The sequence below is a fragment of the Esox lucius genome, chromosome 25 (assembly GCF_011004845.1).
Source record: "Esox lucius isolate fEsoLuc1 chromosome 25, fEsoLuc1.pri, whole genome shotgun sequence".
NCBI lineage: Eukaryota > Metazoa > Chordata > Actinopteri > Esociformes > Esocidae > Esox > Esox lucius.
In genome coordinates, this window is record NC_047593.1 from 18,341,326 (window position 1) to 18,369,106 (window position 27,781).

The following is a 27,781-nucleotide window of genomic DNA, read 5'->3' on the forward strand; positions in this document are numbered from 1 at the left end:
ACCTGTGGGGATCCCATAGGGACCTGTGATGCCCCTTGCGATTGGTTGGTCACCGGATGGGCCACGGCCGCAGCAGGAGGGTCTTGCGGTACTGGCGTCTGATTGGCTGGCCTGGTGAACTCCGCCTCCTTTTTCTCCTCAAAGTCCTCGTTGAACAGGTCGTGCATGTCGTCCTCGGGCACTGTATTGGCCAGCTCATCTATCAGCTCCTGCCACTCCTGGTCGTTCAGGTTGATGTCGGAGAACAGCTTGTTCTGATTGGACAGGGACGTGTCCGACGACTCGATCCCGCCCCCGTCGTCAAGGGGCTCCTGTTTGAGGTCTTTCAGGAGGCCGAAGCCATCCTCCAGGTCGAGGGAGCCGTTGAGCTTGATGTCCGCGAGGTCGCCGTTGAGCTTGAGATCACCCGGGCGACCCGAGCTCACGGCGCCGCCCACGTGGTTGCCGTTACCGGCGTTGCCGATGTTGTTGCTGTTCATGTTCGGGTTGTTGAGGTTCCCGCCTCCCAGTAAGGGTTTGATGTCCATCGGGTGCAGTGGGGAGATGGGGGGGACGTTGTTGAGGCCGGCGAGGGAGTCCAGTCCTCCCGGACCGGGCCCGTCTTTCCGTAACCTCTTGGTGGTCGGCGAGTAGCTACCGTCACACATCCCGTTCTGGTCGCCATTGAGGGGCGAGCGTGCACTGTCCAGTTTCCTCTTCACGGTCTCCTGGAGCTGTGGGACAGAGGAAACAGGAAGTGTCAAAGAGAGGCCATTTTGGATCTGACGATGAGAAGATAAGCTAACATATGAAAACATCCGGGTTTTTTAGAGATGGAGACAGACCATAGATTCCATATTAAAAGGATAGCTCCTGGATTTCAGAATAAAACAAGGAACTGCTAAAGGCCTTATCTTAACACGTTGATACCTCCACTTCCTCGTCTAAGGAAAAACTAGCAACCAACTTCACATCCCATTGATCCGAACTGACTGATAATCACAAGTCATAATCACAAGTTGGCTCTGAAACGATCTTAGGGACAAAAAAACATAACTGTGAGAAATAGAAAAGCTAGACAGGGACACAGAGAGGGAGACAGAGAGAAAGACAGAGAGATGGAGAGGGAGTAGAGAGAGCAGGAGAGAGACAGAGAGAAATGCTACTCTAACCCTCTATTAGGAATCACAGCAGGCTCATTTAGGGACGTTTTCTGAGAACAAGAGGAAGATCAGGAGTGTACTTTGGTCGTTAGTGTTTCCCCTTTCATTATCATCGTTAACTATCCTACTGGCAGGCAGACCGAGAGACAGACACCTGATTTTCCTTTTGTTCATTATTCGCTAACATTCAGATTTTCCACTTGCTTTGTCAGTGTAAACAAATGTTTTCCATGCCAATAAGGAATTAAATTTTTTAAGAGACAGCCAGAGAGACAGTCAGGTTCGGACTGGAAACATGTCGGAGAACGGTTTACGTGTCACATCCAGGAGTGGATTAACTGGAGTGAACGAGGGGGGGCACCGGTGTGACATCAGATGGGGCCCCCATCCCTCGCCACTGAGCCATCTCCTATCACCCAGAGGGTAATGGGATAGCTTGAAATTACCGTGACCAGTCTGCCATCATAACATTTGGAAATATCACCTAGGCAATAGTCAGCCGAGCCCCAGTTCCGCCACAAAAGAAATTTAATCAAAACAATAAATCATTTTTTTAAGGCGAGGAAGACTTAGTAGCACCATTTTATATCTAGCAGAGGGGTTTTGTGCTTCACCAAGCAGTATTTCTGAAGATTGACAATGTACACAAAAATGCAAACTGGGGCCTGCAATACAATGTAGCAAAAGTGGAGAAACATGCTTGCCTGATCTATAAAGAAATGTCTGATAACATTTGTCATTTTCACGGGTAGTAAGTCCAGATATATATTAAGATGGTCCGTGAATTGGAGCTAGGCAGGTAGCTTGTCAGTAGCAGAACTAGCTACAACATGCAGGCTAACCAGCAAATCAAGTTAGCACTGGCAAAAACTGTTTTCTTTCACATTTTCACTCGCAATGGGCAAATAATTTAAACTTGCTAACTATGTGTGCATGTGATTATTTCCCTAGCTAGCTGTCCAGCAAATAGAGACCACAGTGAAACCATCCAAATTATAGATATTTTTTTTAAAATCTTTGATGGCCTGCTTAGCAAAATAGCGATAAGTTCCACGTCACAGACTGGTCGAAGGGACGAGCGACACCATCTGACAGAAACTGGAAAAACTTGGTGTAGATTTCTGAGATACAGTGTTCAAACTGGCTTCCATTTTACCCAGAGAGCACGTGGGGGCTGCATTTAGTGGGGAGTCTGATCTAGATCTGAAGACAGAGAGGCGAGATGTTCACAGCCACATCCTCTCCTCTAAAGCGGGATACGGTTCTTTAGGCGACCCGCTGCTTGTTAACATGCTAGCCCTTCATCGCTCTTCGACAACACAGGGAGGGGGGGGGGGGGCGGGACAGACAAGGCTGTGATAAAAAGACGCAGAGAAACGAAGTGAGGGGAACCACGGAGAGCCTTGGGAGAATGACAGGAAAGAAAGGCAGGGGGGGGAGGAAGAGAAAGTGGGAGACGGGAGGTAGAGAAAGAAAGGGGGAAGAGAAGGAGGTGCGGGAGAAAACAGAGAAAGAGATGACAGGGTCGGTCAAGTAAGCCCGAATCGGAGAGAGAGAGACAGAGAGAAAGAGAGGTTGTGAAAGAGGGATGAGGGGAGTGAGAAAGGCGAGCGGCGGGAAAGGAGGAAGATCTGACAGTTGACAGAGCTTCGTTGTTCACAGTCGGTAGGACACTTATTACAGCGATACCCTCACCCCTCCCGCCGAGTTTGACTCAGTCGTTAAATAAAGGCGGGAAGAGGAGAGAGCCGTGGTCTTTGTCTTCCTCCAGGAACCACATTTGCCAGATCTATTCATTAACACTCAGTCATTTCTCAATCTGTCTCTATGGCCGGGACTAGGCCAACCTTTACAGCCCCATGCTTATGGGTCTTAGCGCAAAGCCGTGCACTAGATGGGGAATGGGGTGTTTCTTTTTAAACACTTCTTGTCAGCGAACGCTGCTACCTTGCACGCAAACACACACACACACACACACACACACTCACGCATGCGTGACAGGGTCCACCCTTGTTATTCAGCTGGAACACCAGACAAAATATTCAGTGTCCTGACCCTGAGCTAAATGCATGCACACACACACACACACACTAGTGTGTATGCTGTCGCAGTGGGGTGAGAGAGGTGTGCCTGTAAAGGCTGGCCATTGCTTAGCATCTCACCAGACAGTGTCTGATACTGCATTGTAATGTGTTACAGTGTTGTACTGTGATTCCATGTCCAAAACCTATTGCCGGGGACCGAAGAAGCTGAGAGAGTAATGCCAACACGGTTTGCCATTAAAACACTAAGAGAACATAAAGAAACTATCTGTTGAGGAACACCAGAGCGTTAGCTCAAAACTAGCGTTAGCACTAGACCAGTGTTAGCGCAACACTAGCCTTAGCACTAGACCAGTGTTAGCACTAGATCAGTGTTAGCGCAACACTAGCCTTAGCACTAGACCAGTGTTAGCGCAACACTAGCGTTAGCACTAGACCAGTGTTAGCACTAGATCAGTGTGAGCAATAGACCAGTGTTAGGTAAAGTCAACTACCTGCCTGGATTTGGCCGAAAATCCTGTAGGAAAAAACAAATTGGGAATCAATATGAAATCCGCTAAAACAACACTGCATGTGTTTGCGTGTTTGAGCGTGTGTATTTGTGTGCGTGTGTGTGGGAGGCTGCCAGTTTAAATTGTTCCCCTGTCTACTGAATGAGTGACAGGTAGCATAATGGCCTGAATGGCATAATAAATAATATGAATACACACAGGAGTTGTTTTGAGCCTACGCATTGTGTGTTTGTGTGTGCGCGCGTCTGTCTGTCTGGGTGTGTTTTGTATAACCCCAATCCTCGGAGGGAAAAACAAAGAACTGAAAGAGTAAACACACACTCATGATACATACACACACTTTAATCATACGTACATACACATTTACGATACGTGCACGCACGATCATGCTACCTACACGCTACGGTTGCGCAATATTGACGAAGTGTGATATTGCGATACTGATCATGAATAAAGCGACATCGATATTCCTAAACATGTGTAAAAACATAAAAGTTATGGGAAAATGCATAAAAAAAACAGATTCATAACATATGAAAACAACATGTTTTCTTACAGCACAAGGGTTTATTTCAACTGACAGTCATATTGGACTGGAATAACATGAATGAATAAATAAAGACCGACCATGTCTACAGTACAGCAGACCTGACAACCCTGTCCAACTTTTTTAGAGTACCAAACGTGTGCAGCAAATTGGGCTTAAAACTGCCATTAGCACTTGCATTTGCCTTCATTGCACATCCATACATCCCACTTGTACATACATTATACTTAATACTTAATACACACATTATACTGCCCTCCTCTATTTGCACTTCTGGTTAGATGCTAACTGCATTTTATTGTACTGTACTTGTACTGTTCAACGACAATAACATTGAATCTAATCTAAGTTTATTTTAGGATATGCCCCCAAGTTTAGTCTCTACAGTAGAGGATCGCATGTCAACTCTCAAACAGGGCCAATCACAGCTATTGGCTTTTATGACTCGGGAATGTGAACGCTGTTCGCTAAAAGAGTCCGGTGTTTCAGCCTATGAAAAGGTGCCCATTGTATTTCTTGGCAGCGCATACATCACTTGAGATTTTTTAAATGGATTAAATCTCAAATCTAGTGCAAAGGCATTTTAGAAGCATTGGCTCTATAGCTAATACCAGAAAGTAATTCATTCTTTATCTTCTAAACTCCTGACTCAATTTAATGCCAAGATGTTTATATTTATTTTGGATGACACTTTTCTAATGCTTTTTGTGACATGGATAAAAATCACAGAAACAGTCTATCACGTAAGTTCTTGGCCACTAACGTTTCCTCTTCCATCTCCGTTGTTTCGTTGTCTCCCTGAGCCACACTCATCTTCCTAATTTTCGTTTCCTTTCTTATCTTTCGCTCCTCTGACTCGTTTCGCTATCTCTATCTCCCTCTTCACTCAAACGCCGTCGAAGTATGCACACACGTCACGCGGTATGCTCCATAGGGTATGTTCGTGTTGTAGACCCGTGCGCTTACACCTACGTGTGACAGGGCAACTGGCCAATGAAACATGGTCATTATATAGCGGATTCAAGCGGGCTCAAAATCGAACACAACTAAGCCACACAGCCAACTGACACAACTCTCCACAAAATAAACGGTATATCGCGTAATTTCCGCGATAATTTCCACGCAATATCACAGTATTGAGTCAATATATCGTGCAACCCTACTACACGCACATTCATGCGTACACACACATAACCAACCTGAACGTTATGAGACTTCAACAGTGCTATGGTTACGAATTGGTGTGCCTAGCTATTCCCGTTTTACCATCTGAATGAGGACCAAAAAGTAATTAACATGGACCAGAAGCACTCACTACCATAGCTGAACATGTCAAATGCAACGTGTTTGCTCAGCCCAAAAAGCTTTATCTGACCAGGGGTTAAGTTCATGGTTAAAATTTGGGTTAGAATTAGTCACAAAGGGTTGGGTTTAGGAGGTTATGGTTTTGTTAAGATAAGGTAAAACATTGTTTTGGAATGCTACTAAATTGCAGGTCCTCACTTTGAACTATGAACGTAACCAATGGAGAAATTATTCCGGTCCCTATTTTATGAGAAAACATAAATGGCAGGTTTAGGGAAAAGGTTACAGTTGGGCTTAGGGTTAGAATTCGGTTTACAATTATGCTTTACGGGTTAGGTTCTGGCTCAAAAGTTATTGAGGTTAGGGTTGGGGTTAGGTCATGGTTAGGGTCAGGTGTTCCATCCAGTTTGAAGTAATAGTGAAAACACACTATGCTGCCTTCAATAAGCCTGTGAGTGGAGGTTTATTTTAAAATTAACATACAATAGAAATCTTGCCGCTATGAATCAGTGGTAATGTTTTTTAATAGGCAACTTTCCAGACCTCCAAGGAAGCTAGATGAGATTGGAGATGTGGCCTCGCTAGACTAGGGTTAGGTCATGGTAAGTTTAGGGGTTAAGGTTAGGTCATGCTCATAATAGGGGTTAGCAGTAGGTTTAGGGTTTATTCATTGAAATGCTACCTTGCTATAAACAAAACTCACACACAATGGCAAAAGAACTGGCCACCATGACCAAAATGATTTTTGCTGGACCGCATAAGCTTGCCAAGAAGAGCAAATGTGGCTGTCTGGCTAGGTGGCTGGCTGGTGTAGTGGTTAGAGAAGCAGACCTGTGAACTATAGGTCCTGAGTTTGTATCTCCTCGCAGGTGAAGCCAAGTACACATTATGAACTGTCCCGTATAGATGAAAACTTCGCTGCCTCAAATCTCCAGTAACTACATTATTAAGTTTGAAATAAAACAGTTGACAGTTACTTTGCGACTGTTTCTGGCAAGGAAAACTTCATCTTCTGTCTCGCTAGCAATTGCTCAATTCTTATGATTATTCCTAGGAAGTTAGTAGATACTAGTAAGCCTATTACTGGCTAAAAAAAGCCATAGTTCATTGATGCTATGGTGGAGGTAAACTTAATAAGAAACGTTAGTCAGTTTAACACAATCCTCAATGGAGTCTAGCAACTGCTGAAACATTCAATGCCGTGGCGTAGTGGTTAAAGACAGTGCCTCTCATGTGGAAGTCCTAAGTTCGAAAGTATTGAGTGCAACAACATTTATTAATTATTTCTGGTAGATTCCACAATTCTCTCGTCTTTTAACTTGATGAAAAGGTTAGTTATCGTCACCTTTATTAATAGTTATTTTATCAATGTCATTCACAAATGAAAGACAAAAGTACGTTGTTTTGCCATGAAAGAAAGAAATACGTTCTCGTGGCATGAAATGAAATAGCTTTTCTCGCTAGCAATTGCTAAATTCTTATGACTATTCCAGTAAGTTGGTAGATACCGGTAAAGCTTATTACTGGCTGATATGCTGTTAAAACGGCCAGTGGCAAACGCCATACATAGACGCTATTTGTGGTGGAGGTAAACTTAGTAAGAAACGTTAGTCAGTTTAACTATATCAATGTCATTCACGAAAGGCCATGTAAATGTCAAAACGGCCTGTGGCAAAAGAGGATTTGTTCAGGATAGAGACAAGAGGCTATACTGACACTTAGCCAACATACAGCTCCATGGTGTAGTGGTTAATGACATAGCCTGACCCGGGTTCAAAGCTCGCGAGGGCAAAATTTTTTATTGCGGGCTGACTGAACTAGGCTTTCCTGGATTCTTGTTTCTATAGAGGCTATTTAAAGTCTCTGAAAGCATGAACTTGCTATCAAAAGAAGTCACAGTAGGCAAACCTGGCTGTCCAGAGAAGACAGGCTATGTACACACAGCCCACAGAATGAGGTGGAAACTGAGCTGCGCTTCCCAAACTCCATCCAAATCTATGACCACATTGGAGCCACATACAGCTCCAGAAAATATTAAGAGACCATTGCACCTTTTTCTTTCCTTTCCAAAAAAGTTTAAAAGGATTTTTTTTCAATTTGCAGTGGTGTCTTAATTTTAACCCTTCTGTTCCTCACTCAAAACCTTCCTTTTGCAGTGGTCTCTTAATAATTTTTCCGGAGCTGTAAATTCCTCAAATCATGTAGACCTACAATTTTTTTTAAACAAAATCAAACATGGACAAACTCCAAGAAAAATCCTAATGTGAAATCACAGCAGAAAGATGTTGAAATTGAGAGACCGCAAGAGAACAGAGACAGAAAGAGAGACAATAGTCCGATAGAGAGTCACGGGAGAGAGACAAGGCAGAGTCGGAGAGTCACTGGAGAGAGAGGAAGAAAAAAAAGGCTGTAATCAATAGACTGGTAAATGTACAAAAAAAGAGCAGGAGAGATGTGCTCTAGTGTATTTCTCCTTTTTCAGTCTCTCTACATTGTATGACATCAACAAGATGACTGCTCCTCTGTTATCAGAGAGAAGGAGCGGGAGGAGAAGAGGAAGAAAGGAGCTACTCATCAGACAGGTTCCTCTGACAGACCAAGATGAAAATAGAAAGAGAGTGAGACAGAGAAGGAGCAAAGAGCACTTCATGACAGCGGGAGCGGAAAGGAAACAGAAAGGAGAGAGGGAGAGAGAGAAGGGGAGGGGGGGAGGGAGGGAAGAAAAAGACTGAGAGCGAGTGACAGAAACAGACAGAGTGAAAGACAGAGGGAGAGTGAGAGGGAGTGACACAGAGAGAGTGAGAAAGATGGACAGACCGACAGAGTGAGAGAGACAGCACAACCAAGGTACTGTTGTTATGGCAACCTCGTGCTCTGGTGCTTTGTGCAGTTTGCCCCTCCCCTCCTCCCCTCTCCTCATCTCCCCTCCCTCCTGTTCAAACTGCAGGGACATGTACACCAATACTATGTAGGATACGGTTCTAACCTCCCCCTCCCTCCCACCCTCCCTCCCTCCCCCCCTCCCTCCCTCCCTCCCGCCGACACAACAGAGGCCAGCATTATCAGTAACACCTCTCTGCCCTCCGACGCGCCCCTGGCCGAGGAAACCACCCAAAACAACCAGGACGGCACACAGACATTATTGTCATCGTCGAGGTGGCGCACCATTGGTCACCACAACAAGGTCGGGACGCGTGATGGTGTCCACTAGGAGAGACTGTGGTTACTGCTGGCGAACACCTGGCATATGTTTGTGTGGGGGGCTCAATTAAAAGCCTTTCCGAGGAATGTGAGACTCACTCCAACACCCCCCAACAGCACCCCCGCACACACACACACTCGCAAGTTCCCTCAGGCCTGTTCGAACCAGATTTCTAATAGCAACACAAACATCCTGTTACACTGCCTTCACTGGGACAGACTGTACAAGAGCGCACACACACAAACACACACACATACACCAATGTCAATGTTGTAATTTCTTTCCCCTGTACCTCAGAGTGTGTGTGTGTGTGTGTGAGAGAGTTCCCAGTCTGGCTCATCAGACTGTGAAATGAGACAATTAAATCAAACGTGTCTTTAATAAGTTGGGTGACAGTGATGTGTGTGTGTGTGTGTGGAAGACAATGCTGGTATGTCAGAACATGAACTTCTCAGTAGGACTCAATAAGTCTATTTTCTGATCTGACAGGGTCAGACTGGGAGACAGAAAGAGAAAGAGATTTGTATCCACTAACTCCAGCACCAGGTCACAACCTGACACCCAGAACCTCCTCTCCAAACACACAACTGGTGGGGACTGGACCTCCATGTACCTTTTAGAAACTTCCCCTTTACCAGAACTCCCTGGGGTCTACAAAGCACCCTGAACCTGTACCCAGAACCCCCTGGGTGTTTATAGAGCACCCTCCACCTGTACCCAGAACCCCATGGGTGTTTATAAAACACCCTCCACCTGCACCCAGCTATGCTCTCAAACCCTGAACCTGCTACAACTGGGGCTCTGCAATCCCAGGAGAAAGAGAGAGAGAGAGAGAGAGAGAGAGCGAGCAAGAGAAAGAGGGAGACAGTGTATTTTATTTCTAGTGACAATGGGAAGGTTAAAAACAAAAGAACCCCATTTGGCAACTGCTCCAGAGAGCCCTGTCTGTGTGTGTGTGTGTGTGTGTGTGTGTGTGTGTCTGTGTGTGTGTGTGTAAGGGTGGTCCCTACACAGAGGAGACAGACTGGCGGGCACAACTTACACCCAGACATACATACACACACCAACCCACTCACGGCATCCTGGTCACACCCACACTGGTTGTCTGTGTGTGTGTGTATGTGTATGTGTGTGTGTGTGTGAGAGAGAGAGTATACTCCCTTCTGTACTCTACTACAACCAAAATCCATTGAGATGTCCTGACATTAAACAAAAACTTAAAATATGGTTAAAAGGCCCAAATTTTCTCTTATTAGTTTTCGTAGGAGGACAGTGGCTCTCAAAAGTATTCACGCCCCTTGAACTTTTCCACAATTTGTGTGACAACATGAAATCCAAATGGACATGTTTTTTGTTTTTTTGCCACAAATCAACACAAAACTGGACATCAATCCAATTGAGATTATGTGGAAAGTGTCTAAAATTGCTGTTCCCATTCAACCTGATGAAGCTTGAGCTATTTTGCAAAGAAGAATGGGCAACAAGTGACCAGATGTGCAGAGCTGGGAGAGACTCATCCAAACACTCATGGCTGTAATCATGGCCAAAGGTTCTGCTATAGACTAAAGAGGTTTAAGTCCAAGTGGAGGGGGTTGTGGGGAGGGAAATAATTCCGAACCACCGCATTTAGGACTTGGGTTAACGTTAGGGTTAGACTTTAGATTAGGATTTAACGTTAGGGTCAAACATAAAGGGTAGTTATAACATTTTGATTATTGAGGTTACCAAGTCAGGGGAAGAATTTAGGTTACTGAGGTTATGGCTGAGATTTAGGAAAATACGTATGGAATAAAAAAAAAAAATGTCCTGAAAAGTCCCGGTTGTCCTGAAAAGTCCCGGTTGTCCTGAAAAGTGCCACAGTACACCACAACGGCCCGGCGCACAGAGCAAAGGACGAGACAAAACACCAATCAAAGTAGCATGTTGTGATGGAATGACGTAATAAACTACACACGCGTGATTCAGCAGGACATGGTCTAACAGTACCGGATTCAATTCAAATGTTGACATGTCTCGTTAGGCGTAGGCCTGATAGTTATTCAGATTCACAGAAGACACGTTTGCGGCTTTTCCAAACAATGCGTTATTAACCGACCCCAAAAGCATTTTTCCGTAGAGCGGGGACATTTTGACAAATTTAACATATCGATTTTAATTTTTATTTAGATTTACAAAAAAAATATGAATTGAATTGCTAGATTAAGGACTCCTTTAGGGAAATACACAAACCGGGAGTATTGCTGCGCCCTTTGCAGCCAGGGGATCAAATCCCAGTTGTGGCACGCTGACCGAGGGTTCCACTGAGGGCGGAGCCAACTGGCCTCAGCACAGCCCAGGGTTGACAAACAGGGCTGATTTGTCGCTCAGTAGCGACTCCTTGTGTTGGGTTCGGGTGCCTGCAAGCTCAACGCAGGTTGTTAGCTGGAGTGTGCATTCCGTAGCAGTGAACGCCTTCGGAAGAAGGGGATACACGTGCCTCTACAGCCCCATTCAATGATGATGGAATATTAGGACAGGTTGATGTATCCTAGTGAGTGAGTGTGTGTTAACAGACAGAGTCATCAGCCCTTTCAATCCTACCGACCCAAAGGGAGTTTTGTCTCCTCCCTCCGTCAATCTCCTCCCTCTCCTCCCAATACTCCCTCCCACTCAATAACAAACAAACACAGTGTGTCTGCCTTAACTCGGGGGTTTGTGTGTGTGCGCGCGCGAATAAGTGTTGAGTGTGTGTGTGTTAAGTGTGTGCATGTCAATAGGGAGACACTAATGAATGTTTAACAACGAACAGACTACTAATTACTATCAAAGAGTCACAGGTTGCGTTGTGTGTTTGTGAGCGTTTCAGAAAAGCAAAAGGACAAAGGAACATACTGGCAACGGGAAAGCTAGCGAGAACTAGGGAGAAGAATGAGAGAGAGTGTGTGTGTGTGTTTGTGCACATATGGGGAACTGAAGTCTCCACAAAGATTGTCAAATCTAAAAGATTCGTACCAACAAGTTTTTTCAGCAGGTCCCCATTAGGAACAATGCAATTTCCTGCATAAGACCCAGGTTTAGGGAAATATCAAAAACTGGGCATGGTGTTAGAAATGCGGTTAGGTTATGGCTCTGCTGGTTAGGTTTAGGGTCAACCATTAGGTTAGGGAACAAAGATAGACCAACACAACATAACGTTTGTGTGAGTGTGTTTAGGGGAAGTGCTTGTCCCTGCTCTGTGTCAGGGTTTTGGCTGAACAGCTCCTCTCTATTTATAGAGCTTCTTCCTGTTTCAACTGGACCTACCAACACCCCTACCAAGGAGCAGGGATATGACAGAGAGAAAGGGGGAGGGAGGGAGAGAGAGAGCGAGAGAGAGAGAGAGACAGGAGGAGGGGACAGAGAGAGAGACATGAGGAGGTGGGAGAGACAGAGGAGAAGACTAGTTGTGTTTGTCTCTCCTATGTCAACAGAACCCTCCCTCCGTCTGTCTGTCTGTCTGTCTGTCTGGTGGATCGTCAGCTGGGTGGTCTGTCACTTGGTTGGTTAGCGAGTCTCTTTCTGTTGGTTGCTATGTCATTAGGTCTGTCGGTGTCTACTGGTCTGTGTCTGTTGGTCTGGCAGTCAGTTGATCTGTCTGTCGGCCTGTGTATTGTGTTCAGTACAACTAATGTACCTGCCACCTCTAAAAGAGTAGTTCAGTTAAATTACAAGAAGACAAGGAAAGAAAAACAGAGTGACACATAAGAGAAGTGAGGAGACACAGAACAAGAGTCAGGACCAGAGTCAGGACGAGAGTCAGGACCAGAGTCAGGACCAGAGTCAGGACCAGAGTCAGGACCAGAGTCAGGACCAGAGTCAGGGGAGTCCTGGTCTGATGACCAGATGGTCACCCGGAGGCATCCTGACAGCTGTGTGTGTGTGTGTGTGTGTGACAGAAAGAGAAGTGAATGTTCTACAAGTGTTTGTATTCCACAATACAATCTGTGTTTTAAGTCTGTGCGTGTACGTTCGAAGAGCTGCAACAAACTGATGGCTAATGTTGATAACGTCGACCCTAACCCATTAATGACACCTAGTTGAGAACAGACTTCATTATCGATTAGTTGGGGCACAGCAAAAAAGAAAGAAAGACTGATCACATGGTGGTCGCCGTGGCTCCACGAGTACAACTAAACTACGCACTTGACACTTAAGACTTAAAAAAATAAATAAAGACAGTCTCTGGAAAGATTTCCAAAGCTGAACTCAGCACAGTAAACAGAACACATTGGAGCCAGGAAGACAGAGGTGGAAGAGGACTTGGCACTGCATTTCGTGGGGGGGGGGGGGGTTCCTTTCAGTTTCGACTTCATGGCGTGCGCTGTGTTGTAAACGGGAGACACTGATGGTCCCACCAGACCGGCGGTCTCCCAGTCCACGTGGGGCAGGATTCTAGTCCAGCAGCGGCCATTTAAAAGCATCACGGACGACTGAAAAGTCATATCACGAGTGACAGAGTTCCACTGCAAATTCTGTATGTTTTCTGGCGTGGTTCAGTTAAAGCCGTCTGGTGCTTTACTGTTCCCTGGTTCTCCTGGTTAGCGACCACATTTCGCCAGTTCATTACACCCCACGGAATTATGGATGAATTCTAAAACGATAAATATAACTGCAATTTCAAAAGGTTTTGAATAGAGCATTCTGCGGGATGAGGGAGAGACACTGACTTACATTTGTCGCTGGAACGCATGACATTTTTACGTCCGATTAATCAAAGTAGTAACCGACAGATGAATCGATTATAAAAGTAGTCACTGGTGCAGCCAGTAATACCAAGTGTACTCAGCGTATGCACGCGCGTTTGTGTGTGCGTCAGTCTGCCCTCACAACAGGCAGAATTACAGGCTGAAGCGGAGTGGTGCTTCTCACAGCCAATCACAGGCTTGCCTCATGTGGCACACGGGCTAGTTCAGCCAATAGGAAAAGCCCCTGAGAGGGTTTTTACGCACGCACGCACGCACGCACGCACACCCTCTCTCCTCCTGGCAAAACCGGACGTTGTGCCCCCCCCCCCTTTTCATCTAGTTCTCGCTCTTTATCTGCCCTCCTGCTGCCACCGAAGAGGATATGAGAGAGAAAAGAGAGGGGGGGGGGAGAGAGCTAGAGAAGAGAATAGAGAGGGGGGGTAAAGGAGAGCTAGAGAAGAGGGAGGAGAAGAAAGAGAGGCGATAGGAGAGAGGCTACTATGGTAATGGAACACAGTGGTGAGTGGAGGTCCTGATGTCTACTTGGCTGAACTGGCTGTGTGTGTGTGTGTGTCTGCTTGTGTATCCCCAGAAGGAGAAGCCCAGCTGGTAGCTGCGTGTGCGCGCGCTTCGCTCCAGATGTCCTTAGCATTGCAGATCAATAGCCACACAACGGCACAGCCACCTAACCAGAGTCTCGACACCAACACGCACGCGCACGCACGCACGCACGCACTCGACATGACCACAGACATGCAACACTGTAACGTCATACAAGCTATAAACACAACGCGTAAACTGTTTGTTCAGTGTTTCATGAGATGAAGTAAAAGATCCCAGACATTGTGTGTGTGTGTGTGTGTGTGTGTGTATGTATATATATAATGTTTATTTCTGTCGGATGTCTGTGTTAGTGAGCATTTCTCCTTTGTCATATTAATCCATCCACCTGATAAAATCTTTGAGCTGCATGTTGCAGTTGTTTTTTTCAGAGTAGAAAATACAACTCTCCTCCTCCAGGTCTCTCATTCATCGCTCTCCTTCCCAACACGCCCCTCCTCTTCCTCCCCGTCCCAACACAGCCCCTCCTCTTCCTCCCCGTCCCAACACAGCCCCTCCTCTTCCTCCCCATCCCAACACAGCCCCTCCTCTTCCTCCCCCTCCCACTCCCAACACCGCCCCTCCTCTTCCTCTCCCAACCCCTCCCAACACTGCCCCTCCTCTTCCAACCCCTCCCAACACCGCCCCTCCTCTTCCTCTCCTAACCCCTCCTCTTCCAACTCCATCCCTCCTCTTCCTCCCCCTCCCAACACTGCCCTTAATCTTCCTCCCTCCCCTTCCCAACTCTCACTCTTCCTCTTCCTCCATTGCCTTCTTTCTCAGATGGTCTTCGTCATCGCATGTTCTTTTTTATAATTTACTTTCATTTTAAAGGAGCCTTCACTGGTATTACCAACAATTGACAGGAAAAAGATGGGGGGGGGGGGGAGACAGGAGAAAAAAACTGCAGAAAACAGACAAAACATTTCAAAAAGAGAGAGAGGCATCTCAAGGTGCACATAGTATGATGTCAAGCGAAAATAAATTATTAGAGATTATTTTTACAATTTTGCTCGTGCTCCACTAGTTCTTCACTCATGGTCAAATTCCATTGAAGGAGGTTGGAAAGTGCAGCTCAGTTTCCAACCCATTTTGTGGGCAGTGGGTCCATGGCCTGTCTTCTCTTTTGAGAACCATGTCTGACAAAGCCGACCAATCTCAATAGCAGGGTGTTTCTTAATTTTGGGTCAGTCACTGTGGTCAGAATTTCAGATTGGCTTTGTTTTTCGGGTAATTGTTTCCAGTAGCAGCAACTTCACTCCTCTCCAGATTACCTTTGCAACTCTGAAATGCAGTGTACAGTGTCCCATTGCATTCCAATAGCACAAAGCAGTCTCTCACACACACACACACCCATCCCAGACTGTCATTTCTTAACCCCATCATTTATTCATGAGAGCCAACATTAGACCAGGGCTCTCCCCTCCTTTCTCTTTCTGCTCCTTCTCGGCACCCTGCTCTCCACTCTCCTCCTCCTCCTCCACTTGGCCTCTCTCCTCTTCCCTCCATCTAGAGTGTGTGTGTGTGTGTGTTCCTCACAGAAACTGTGAGTATCAGTCAAACATGGAGTATTAATTGTCATGACCTCTACTAGAGGAACATGTGTGTGTTTGTGTGTGTGTTTGTGTGTGTGTGTATTCATTATCGATGTCAAGCGAAAATAAATCATTAGAGATTATTTTTTCAATTTTGTTCGTGCTTCCACTAACTCTTTACTCATGGTTTAATGTGACAATTCCATGGAAGGAGGTTGGAAAGTGCAGCTCAGTTTCCAACCCATTTTGTGGGCAGTGGGTCCATGGCCTGTCTTCTATTCCCAGAACCATGTCTGACAAAGTCGACTAATCTCAGTCGCAAGGTGTTTCCTAATTTTGGTTCAGTCACAGCGGTCAGAATTTCAGACTGGCTGTGTTTTTTGTGGTAACTGATTCCAGTGGGTCAAACCGTTTTCCCCTCTCGTTATTTGGGTCTCTAACTCTCCCACTCTTGCTTACAGTGTAAAGTCAATCGAAAGGGATTTATTAGCATCATGGGAACATTTCGATTATATCTCTGTCACTACCTTCCCCTCCCTCTGTTCAATCCATTCATCACTCTCTTCCACTCCTAACCCCCTTTCTTAGTCTTTCACTCCTATCCTTCCTCTCTCCTCTGTGAGTCCTTACATGCAGTCCTTCGCTCCGCCCCTAGTGCCGGCCCCCTGCAGTGATGTCACTGTTCAGTAGAGCGAGTAAAAGAAGGGCACACGTGACGTGGGGAGGGTCCACCAAGTGCACACGCCGCTCGGCCAATCACACGGACCCGGGGGAGGGGTCGTGTGAAAAGGGTGGAGTCAGGCTCTGGGATCAAAGTTAAACTTAAGAAGCAACACTGCAGAGGAAATGTTAGGCCTTTTCACTTAACACCTAACTTTATCGGTTCCGCTCCTTAGCAAACTACTGATTTGAATTCTCTCCATCCTCTCTTTTCCTATCTTTCTCTCTCTCGCTCTCTCTCGTCAGTGTTTGCACAAAATAAACACACAGCACGCATGAACCTGAACAGAGAACAAAGTCCAAATGGTGTGTGTATTTAGCAGACACTAACACACACAGCAAAACCCAACGCATATTGCACACATGCCAATTAATATCCACATTTTATACATGAGGGAGAATTCTTTGTCTCTGGAGGGATATTTTTCTTCACAGGGAAAATGTGGTGCATGTAAATGGACAAGTACAGGCTTTATGTCCCTAGTGATGCTGGTATATTAACGTAAATGAACACATCAGCAGTAATATAACCAACATGGACCACCTCTGCAAACCAAAAACACACACACACACACACACACACACACACACACGGACCTGTTGTTAAGGTGCATGTTTTCTATATTGTTGGGGGGAAAACAGATTTTACTAGGGTGGGTGTGTGTGTGTGTGTGTGTGTGTGTGTGTAGCTGAACTGTGACGGTGTTCTGCCTTTGAGCAGCAATCTAGAGGCATTCATTTATCAAGACTTCTGCCTCTCTCTCTCTTTCTCTCTCCCTCCATCTCTCTCTCTCTCTTTCCCTCCACCTCTCTCTCTCTTTCTCTCTTTCTCTCTCCCTCCATCTCTCTCTCTTTCTATCCACACATCACTCTCTTTCTCTTCAAGAATTCAATCTCATCTGGCTATCCGTACTTATATATATCATTACTACCCCCCCCCCCCCATCTCTCTAGTGGACTACATACAGTGCAGACCCCATCATTACTACAGTAGGCCCGTATTGATCCCTGTGTGTGTGTGTGTGTGTGTGTGTGTTATTTTAAGCTAGGCAGACCAGTAATCTGGGTTAATCATAGTTATCACCATGGCCACTGGTAGTTTACACCAGGTCTGTAGAAACACACACACACACAGGACAACACAGACAGATCACAGGAAGGTGAGGTGGTGCCGTTCTAATAAGAGGACAGTGTGTGAACTGTTGGTTCACGTCTGTCTGGCATGGAGATGAGGATGACACAACTATAGAGACCGAGACCAAAACATGGAGATGAGGATGACTCAACTATAGAGACCGAGACCAAAATATGAAGATGAGGATGACTCAACTATAGAGACCAAAACCAAAACATGGAGATGAGCATGACAACTATAGAAACCAAAATATGGAGATGAGGATGACACAACTCTGTCTGCCTGTCCGTCTCTACATTTGTCTGTCTGTAATATCTACTGCAGGGTGTTTTTCCAACAAGGCCTAATTACCAGACCAGCTGAGGTCATTGATCAGTTCAGTGAATAAAAAAAAAATTCTAAAACTAGTTTTCCCAATGGGTTACATCCAGTCCCTGGTCTAGCCTGGTATTCCAGACTGGTTACATCCAGTCCCTGGTCTAGCCTGGTATTCCAGACAGGTTACATCCAGTCCCTGGTCTAGCCTGGTGTTCCAGACGGGTTACATCCAGTCCCTGGTCTAGCCTGGTGTTCCAGACGGGTTACATCCAGTCCTTGGTCCTTCAGCTGCTCTGCTTCCTCACAGGTTAATGGTCATTCGTTTATCATTTGCCAATGGCAGCAACTTCACCCCTCTCCAGATAACCTCTGCAACTCACGCCTATAAGACTGAAATACAGTGTACCATTGCATTCCACTAGCACAAAGCAGTCTCTCACACACACACACACACACACACACACACACGCACACGCACACGCACACGCAGCCAAAATGGATGAAGCCATTGGGTTCTGCATTGAGACGGATGCATTCCAGAGGTAAATGACATCATTACCATATAAATGACTTCCAACCCAACACAACTGCTGACGTGGGGTCCAATAATATCAACGACGAGGAAATGAGGATGAATCACAGAACCCACAATATTCCAAAAATGTATGAAACTTAGATGAGAAAAAAAAAAAAATCACAAAAAAAAATGTTGCCAGATTTGTTGATGGACCTTTATTTTGAAAAGGTACCTGCCGCTGGAATGTCTTTTACATTAGGCGTGTGTATCACGACAAGTGATGAAAACGCTGCTTTGATGGAGAGAAAAATATGCTGCCATTGTTACCAACAGTCACTGCACAGGAAACTAATTGTTGTCATTTTCCCCACTGTAAGGAAAAGGTGTAAATACACTTTGACAGCTTGGTTATAACAAAAGTATTTAACCCATAAACCTTCACCTAGCTAGCTAGTAATATTTCTTGGTTAGCTAGCTTTGGCATTTGGTCTTTTAAAATTGTATCAGGGTCAATCAAGCCCATTAACATGCTAAAAAAATTCTATTGATTTGAAGCAAAAGGAATAGCTAAAGAATTCATCACATAAACGTAGGTTTCAATTACTGAAAATAAGACGTTCTTATTTAAAGGAGTGCAAAGGCTCTTGGCAAGTGCCTGCATTTGACTGTTGTTGAAATAAAGATTCGAACGATGCTGCCTGTGTAAACACAGCCTCATGTCTACGTAGGTTTTGCATACGGGTGACCCCAGCGGGAACCAAACCAACAACCACAGGCTCTGCTATTGCATCACCTCATCCACTCCGGTCAACCTGATGTTAGCCTAGCACTCCAGTGGGTGACAGGGAGGCGGCGGCGCTACGCCAGCTAGCGCTTATCATCCTGTTTTAAGAAGGGTCGGTCCTTATCTGATCTGTCTGAGAAGACCTGACGCAAACACACTCGCAGGCTGTCGCTGGTCCCTTTCCCGCTCTCTGAAGCTCTCTCCTCCCTTTCACATTCTCTCCATCTGTCTCCTCTCCTCCTCCCCATCTCCTTCCTTTACCAATCTCTCTCTCCTTCCTTTCAACTCACTCTCTCCCTACTTCCCTCTCCCCATTTCCATCTCCCTCGCCTGTTCATACTCTCTTCTCCTCTCCATCTCCTCCTTTTCAGTTTCTTTTTTTTTTGTCACCCATCTGTCTCTCCTCTCTCCTCCAAACCCACAGGCCACAGACACTTGAACAATACACACTCAACACACGCGTTACAGAACACACACACACGCGTTACAGAACACACACACACGCGTTACAGAACACACACACACACGTTACAGAACACACACACGCGTTACAGAACACACACACGCGTTACAGAACACACAACATCAGCGGCAGGCTTTGTTCCAGCTCATTGACTGCAGGGTCTGGAGGAACGGGTTGCGCGTGCACTCACACACGCACACGCGCACGCATTTCCATCCCAGACTGTCATTTCTTAACCCCATCATTTATTAATGAGAGCCAACATTAGACCAGGGCTCTCCCCTCCTTTCTCTTTCTGCTCCTTCTCGGCACCCTGCTCTCCACTCTCCTCCTCCTCCTCCTCCTCCTCCTCCACTTGGCTCCTCTCCTCTTCCCTCCATCTAGTGTGTGTGTGTGTGTGTGTGTGTGTGTTCCTCGCAGAAGCTGTGAGTATCAGTCAAACATGGAGTATTAATTGTCATGATCTCTACTAGAGGAACGTACGTGTGTGCACGTGGGTGTGTGTGTATTAATTATCGTTGAGCAGATAGATCCAATTCTCTCAGGACCCATCTTATTGTTCGCACGCTCACGCACACGCTCACGCTCGCGCACTCCAGTGTCCCTGACATCCGTTTATCTCTCCACTACCACTTTTCTCCTCCTCCTCTCTCCCTCTCTCTCTCTCACCCTCCCTTTCCTTTCTTTCTTAAGGATTCCTTCTTCAGTCTCCACATCCTGACACATTTTCCATTCCACTCTTTATAGAACTATCAGCAGGGTTTTCTGCTGGTGGCGTGATATGGCGTGTGTACTTATAACACCATACTGGTCTGTATCTCGTGTTCAATCAGGCAAAGCGCGGACCCCGTTCGTTGGTCCTCTCAGTACTATTTTCGCATTTCAACCAAATACTTGCTCTTTGGTTCTGTCACAATTGTGCAACTGCCATAAACAGAATACAGCAGGTCTGAATACAGCAACGGAAGAAATGTTGACATGATACCAGGAGGTACAAGGGCACAGCGTGGTAATGTGAACGAAGACACGAAAAGAAGTGAAGAGCTGAGTCGGGTCTGGAGCAAGCAAACTGGAGCCTTAAGCAGCAGCGCTCAGCCACAAGACCAGCAGGAGCTGGGAAAGACCGCTCAGATCGGGAGGTTTGCTTCTCTGAAATCGCATTTCAGAGGTTGAAATTGAATAGAAATGCAGCAAAGGAGCTTCAAAAAAAAAAAATATTGTGTGTGTGTGAGTGTGTCGGGGGGGGGGGGGTGGGGGGGGGGGGGGGCTGCACAGAAATGATACTCAGACACTGGCTACTGCGCGGACATTCAAGAGACAGGCTGTCTGCCTTGGGCTCAGAGGCTTTTATATCCTAGCCTGTCTCCATGGTGACATTGCCCCTCCCATGCCCCACTACAACATCCAATGAAACGTGGAGAAACAACGGGGACTTCCTGACTCCAGACCACGCTTTTTAAAGACACAGGGCACATTTAAAAACGCCAGCCACTTGCAGGCAGCCGTAGCGGTACAACAAAAGCCTGAGCCACACACGCTGCACATAGATGAAGCAGGCCCTCATTTATCGGCAATCACACGCCGGAAAAACATAAACACAACAGTCAACACACACGTTACTCATTTACCAAACAGGAAAGGGATTGTGTGTAGTGTGTGTGTCTAAGTGGAAGTGACCTCTTGTTACCTTTTGACAGACACACACACACACACACACACACTTCCCTCTATTATAACCAGACAAAAGACCTTTGCTTGTGGCCTGAGGGGGACCCAATCCTGCCACCACTGGAGGGGCGGGTGAAAGTGTCTTGCTATGGTAACAGGGGAATTATAAGCCAATTAGGAGAGTCGCTTGAATGAGTGACAGAGGGAGCAAGCATGACACAGCCCGCCTCCGTGTCAAAATACTGCCCAGTCTTGTCTTTGTGACTGTGTGTGTAGGTGTGTGTGTGTTAGGGCAGCCCCTTCCATGTCTACCCCTCCTCTCCTTGTCCTGGTCTCTCCCACCTCCACAATCAGTTCTCCTCCCACCTCCTACTATCCCTCCCTTTTCCTCCAATCCCTCCCTACAATTCCTCCCTCTCTCAGACATCTCACCTCTTAAGACACTGATTTGACAGAACACACACACTGACACACACACAGACACACAGACACACACACACACACACACACACACACACACACTCTTCTCGAGGAGCGCCTCCCTCCTACTCGTTCAGTCATTCAAATCATCTCTTTGTCTGGAGAGCGATTGAGAGGGGAGGTGAGAGTGAGGGTGAAAGAGGGAACGAGGGAAAGAGGAGAGACAGATGGGGTTGGAGAGGAAAATGAGAAGATAAAATGAAAGGACAATAAGGAAAGAGAGAACGAAGAAACAGGGAGATAAAGGGAGGGAAAGGAAAATGACTGATAAATAGAAAAACAGAGAGAGAGAGAGAGAGAGAGAGAGAGAGAGAGAGAAAGTGAGAGAGAGAGAGAGAAGAGACAGAGATAAAAGAAACAGATAGACAGAGAGACAGAGAGAGAGAAGAGACAGAAGAGACAGATATACACAGACAGAGAGAGACAGAGAGAGACAGAGCGAGGGATAGAAATGAGAGGCACAAGCACAGCGGCACCAGCTCTGCCCTGAACTCGTTTGATCCAGTTCCCTCGCCAGGCGTTCCTCCTGATACATTCCTGTGGTTGGATGAGGCGCTGCAAGGAGGACAGAACGAGAGAGAGGGAGGGGAATAGAGAGGGAGGGAGGAGGGGGAGGTAGAGAGACGGAGAGAGGGCGAGAAAGAAACAGGGAAAGAGGCAGGCAGGGGAGGGGGAGAGACAGAGAGGAAAAAGGAGAGAACAGGAATTGGGGAGCAGGGAGTAAAAAGAGAAAAAAAAGAGAGAATAGGTGGAGAGAGAGGAGGGAGTAAAAACAAAGAGAGATAGTAGAGCGAAAAAGCAACTAGAGACAGGGATAGGACAGAGAGAGTAGAGAGAGACAGGGATAGGACAGAGAGAGTAGAGAGAGACAGGGATAAAACAGAGAGAGTAGAGAGAGACAGGGATAAAACAGAGAGAGTAGAGAGAGACAGGGATAGGACAGAGAGAGTAGAGAAAGACAGGGATAGGACAGAGAGAGTAGAGAGAGACAGGGATAGGACAGAGAGAGTAGAGAGAGACAGGGATAGGACAGAGAGAGTAGAGAGAGACAGGGATAGGACAGAGAGAGTAGAGAGAGACAGGGATAGGACAGAGAGAGTAGAGAGAGACAGGGATAGGACAGAGAGAGTAGAGAGAGACAGGGATAGGACAGAGAGAGTAGAGAGAGACAGGGATAGGACAGAGAGAGTAGAGAGAGACAGGGATATCACAGAGAGAGTAGAGAGAGACAGGGATATCACAGAGAGAGTAGAGAGAGACAGGGATATCACAGAGAGAGTAGAGAGAGACAGGGATATCACAGAGGGAGTAGCAAAAGACAGGAATAGGACAGAGAGAGTAGCGAGAGACAGGAATAGGACAGAGAGAGTAGAGAGAGACAGGAATAGGACAGAGAGAGTAGCGAGAAAGAAACCTGGAGAGTGAGAGAGCAGGGGAGAGTGAGAGATGCCAGAGTAAAGTACAAAACTACACCAAGCGCCAAAGCTACCTGCTACTTAAGTTCACTCCTTCCTCAGGGTAGCCCTCCCTCCCCAGCCCCCCCCTCCCTCCCCAGCCCCCCCCTCCCTCCCTCCTCCCCCCCAGTGAGTAACTTGACTCCATTTCTCTCTCTCCAAGCATTCAAACAAAACGCTGAAGTAAGACAAGGGGAGATGGAATGAGGGATGGAGAAAGAGAAGGAGGGATTAAACCCATTGCTTAACTGTGCACACCACACACACACACACACACACACCACACACACACACACACACACATACCACACACACACATACCACACACACACATACCACACACACACCACACACACACACACCACACACACACACACACACACACACACACATACCACACACATACCACACACACACACACACACACACACACATACCACACACACACACATACCACACACACACACACACACACACACACCACACACATACCACACACACACACACCACACACACACACGTTTGTACATCTACCCTCATGGGGATCAGAAAATAGAAATTGCATGCTCCCTTGCCCCCAACCTTAACCCTAAACCTAACCTTAACCTAACCCTAACCTTAACCTTAACCTCAATAAAGTAACATTTATGCCTAAACTTTACTTAGATGTAATGCCTAACCTTAACCCTAAACGTAACCAACAACGCCTGGACCTTAAAGAAACCCCAATTCTAACTATAAAATCAATTGTAAGTTTGACCCTAAACCTAAACCCTGACCCAGAAATTTACTTTTGCCTCACGGGGACCGACAAAAGGTTCCAATGAGTCAATTTTTTTTCTGGTTTTACTATACTCATTGAGACATTTGGTCCCCATGTGTATATAGTTAGACCTAAAACACACACACACACAGGTTTTTCACAGGGGCAGAGCAGTTAGACCACAGTGTCACCGCAACTACATCACCACGACAAACCCTGCAACAGTGAACCTCCAACAGAGCTACGCCCATTCAGCGAGTTAACCCTCGCCCTTACCTTTTTACCCAGAATGCACCACAGGAAGTCGGCAGGTCACAGCAGATGGGGAAGGAGAACAGGGGAAGAAACAGGGAAAAAACAACATATGTTCAAGGATAACTCCCACAACAGGTCCATTGATGCTGGACACGGCCGCCAGGCACCTGAGAACATGGCGTTTTCCCGGCAGTCAACATTTGTCCAGAATGGCGCATTGATACAAGGTACTGCTGGTGTCTGCTTTATTCACTGTGCAAATCTATGAATTTCAAACCCAGCTTATCAGTGAGAGCAGATGCTTCCCATTTCAGTCATCCATCCTTCAGTGTTTTTCCCCTTAAATCTACCAATATAAATATGACCAGTACAGATCACCCAGGCAACTGGACTTCTCCCCGACGCAGAATAATTCCACAACCAAGTGATTTCCTTCTGTAAAATGTCACCGTGGAGGTAATCTAGATGTCCAACGGCAGATTTCGGGCTCCCCAATACATTTTGTTAATTATTTTTACAAGAACTCAGCAACATATAAATAAAATCACATACAAATCCAGAATCGTATATAAAAAGGTCACTATCAAGACCATGAAGATCCACACACACACACACACACACACACTCTCTCTCACGCTCGCTCGCTCGCCAACATGCCAACAAAATCACACACACATGACTCCAAACTGTTAACTAAACAGCAGCACAAATCGGCACTCATAACTCTGCCCACCTCTATATACTTGATAGACTCGACACTCGGCGCTTAAAGGCTGCATACTCCTTTCTTACCAAAACACCAAAAACGCCAGTCAATTGGTGTAACGAACCGAAGACCAAAAGGTCAACCAAGTATGTTGTTCTCTGCCATAATTCGGTGTGTGTTTTGACGGTGTGATACAGGCATGGGGGTTACACACAGTGGGTCTATAGGTCGGGTAGTTAAGATGGTGGATGGAAGGTCAGATGGGGGGGGGGGGGGGGGGCAGAGACTTCACACCACAGACCCCCTTGTCTGTCTCCAGTCTGTGACTTCAGCCAACCCATTATATCCATCTGCCGTCTTACCCCTCTCTCCCCCATCTCCCATGTCTTCCTCACCCCTATCCTGCCCCATCTACCACTCTCTTTCTTCCCTCTCTTCTGGAAACCCCCCGACTCAATCCCACTTCAGATCGGTTTATTATTACATTTCTTTATCGACCCGAGACACGTTTGTTTGCATTGCCAAAGCGGAGGTGGAAAATACAATAAAACGATAAAACAACAACAACAACAACAACAACGACAACAACCAGGTGGGGAAGTCCAAAGGGGACACCGGCGTTTCAGAACCGTTGAGGCGGCTGACGATCACGTGTGCCGACCGTGACCGTGACCGTGCCACACCGCCACCACGACACCAAGCGGTAACGCTGCTACGACCAACGGACTAAATGGACGGTCAGAACAGGCGGCTGCATTTTGCCGTGAGCTCGCATCCAGCGGTGGACCACACAGCACGCTCACGTCAACAGCTGCTGCTCCGCGTCACTTTGGGGGGGTGGTATCCAGGGGGGGTCTTTAAAGTCACTTGGCGAGCCCCCTCCCCCTCCCGCCTCCTTCTCACCCCCCCCACCCCTTTAGTGACAACCCCCGTTTTCGTCTGGGGACAGGTCAAAGGATTCCAATTGATTGTGCGTGCGTTTGCGTGCGTGCACGTGTGTGTGTGCGCGTGTGTGTGTGTGTGTGTGTGTGTGTGTGTAAAGGTGGCCTAATTGAGGGTATAAAGGAGGGAAGGGTCACTTACGACAGGAAATGGAGAACAAATGCCTGTGTGTGTGTGTGGTGGAGGGGGACGGGGGGGGACGGGGGGACAGTCGCTGTGCTCTTCCTCCCTTCCATGAGGGCCCCCATAAAACGCCTGAGTGATTCCAAGACCCCATCCCCCTCCATCCTCTCCCTCAACTTTCATAGCCCATCACCACCTGCTTCACCCTCCCAGCCGGCCCTAAAACACACACACACACACCAACCTAATCTCCTGACCCATAGATTTCCTATCCAGTTTAGTAAAAAAAAAAATATAATATTATATATAAACACATCGTTCTCAGTCTCTCTCCCTCCCTAAGCGACCCCAGTCTGAGAGGTTGTTGGGGATGGGGTGACACCAATTAAACAAGTGCAGAGGTCTGGTCGCTATGGTGACAGCAACCACAGCAACGACGAGACCTCTCCTTGAGCCCCTCCAGACGTGTGTGTGTGTGTGTGTGTTGAAGCAAAGCGTCTGATCGCAGGAAAACAAACACACACACACCAGATGCCTCAGAGAGGGAAAGGGAGGGAGTGAGACAAGCACAGGCTAAAAGATGGAGGGATCGAGGTTGAAAGATGGAGGGATGGACTGAAAGACGGTGGATGGATAATGAAAGATGGAGGGATGGAAACTGGAAGACAGAGAGATGAAGTGGTTACTGAAAAGAGGAGACAGAGAAATGACAGCTGACTCGCTTACATAAGATCAATCAGTGAGAGGTCTTAGTGCTAAATGAGTGTGTGTGTGTGTCTGCACATAACTGCGCGTCTGAGACAGTGTGCTCATACCTATTAGTGTGTGTGTGAGACCTCTGTCTTTAATACACTTGCACTAATCCTCTTAGCGTATGCTGGTTGAAGCTCAGAGCTTCTATATTATATAACCTGCTCTAATCCACACACACACACACACACACACACACGCCAAGGCAGGCAGGAAAGGATGCTGACCCCTATAAACTGGAGACATTATGACCTGTGCCTGCCCGACCACTGGCGATCTCCGATAAACACTGTAAGCCTGAACTGGTTATGTAAAGCCCGGGATAAAGACTGCGTGTGGAACGCGTGATTCCACTGCGTGTGGAACCTGTCGAAGAATCGCACTGGGGGGGGCCACGCGCCGGAAACAAAACAACTGACATCTCCAGTGCGGGTCAGCCTAGACTGGAGCGCAACAGGAGGCACGGTAAAATACGCCCCCCCCCCCACCCTCGTGTTCGCCGTCCTCGCCGTACGGACACCCATCCGTCAAACGTCTCCCTCCCCCCCGTCTCTCTCCTTTCTCCGTGGTTGCCAGGGCAACAGCAGCCATCTTGCTGCGGCCGGTGCACATCACCAGAGACCAGTGACAGATGCAGAGTGACAGCCAGGCAAGCAGATGGAAAGAGGCAGACGGAAAGAGGCACAGGGAGAACGCGGAAGGCCGAGAGAGAGCGAGAGAGAGACCGGGAGAGGGACGGGAAGTGCAAAAACAGATTCCGGAACGTTCTCCAGCTTTTCCCCGGCTAAATGATCCCGAAGCCAGGCGACGGACGCCATCTTAGCTTGACGGGAAAAACACGGGGGCTTGGTCTTTCGACGGGTTAAGCTAATGCTGTCGGTACAGGATGAGTTTACAGCCTGTATATTCCACTGCTGTACGTTGTGGGCTGGTGGGGTTAAGTCAGGCATGTGGTTCTGACCAATGTACGTATCGCCTTGACCGCCCAGGTCATGATTTCTACAAGACAAAATGTAAAAACAAACAACACACAGGTCGAAAAAACCTACATATTTTCTAGTTACAGTCCGGTCCAAAGCAGTCCATGTTTGAGCCTTGACTATCCCCCTTCGGGA

General features: G+C 46.9%; 1 protein-coding gene across 1 annotated transcript in view; it reads right to left on the bottom strand.

Annotated features, from left to right (window-relative positions):
* The window catches only part of maml3 (mastermind-like transcriptional coactivator 3), an 88,831-nt gene that overhangs the window by 42,504 nt on the left and 18,546 nt on the right, over positions 1-27,781 (bottom strand). The window contains exon 2 of the mRNA XM_010888168.5: positions 3-713. Within this exon, the coding sequence (XP_010886470.4) occupies positions 3-713 (711 nt within the window). The remainder of the gene's footprint in view (positions 1-2; positions 714-27,781) is intronic.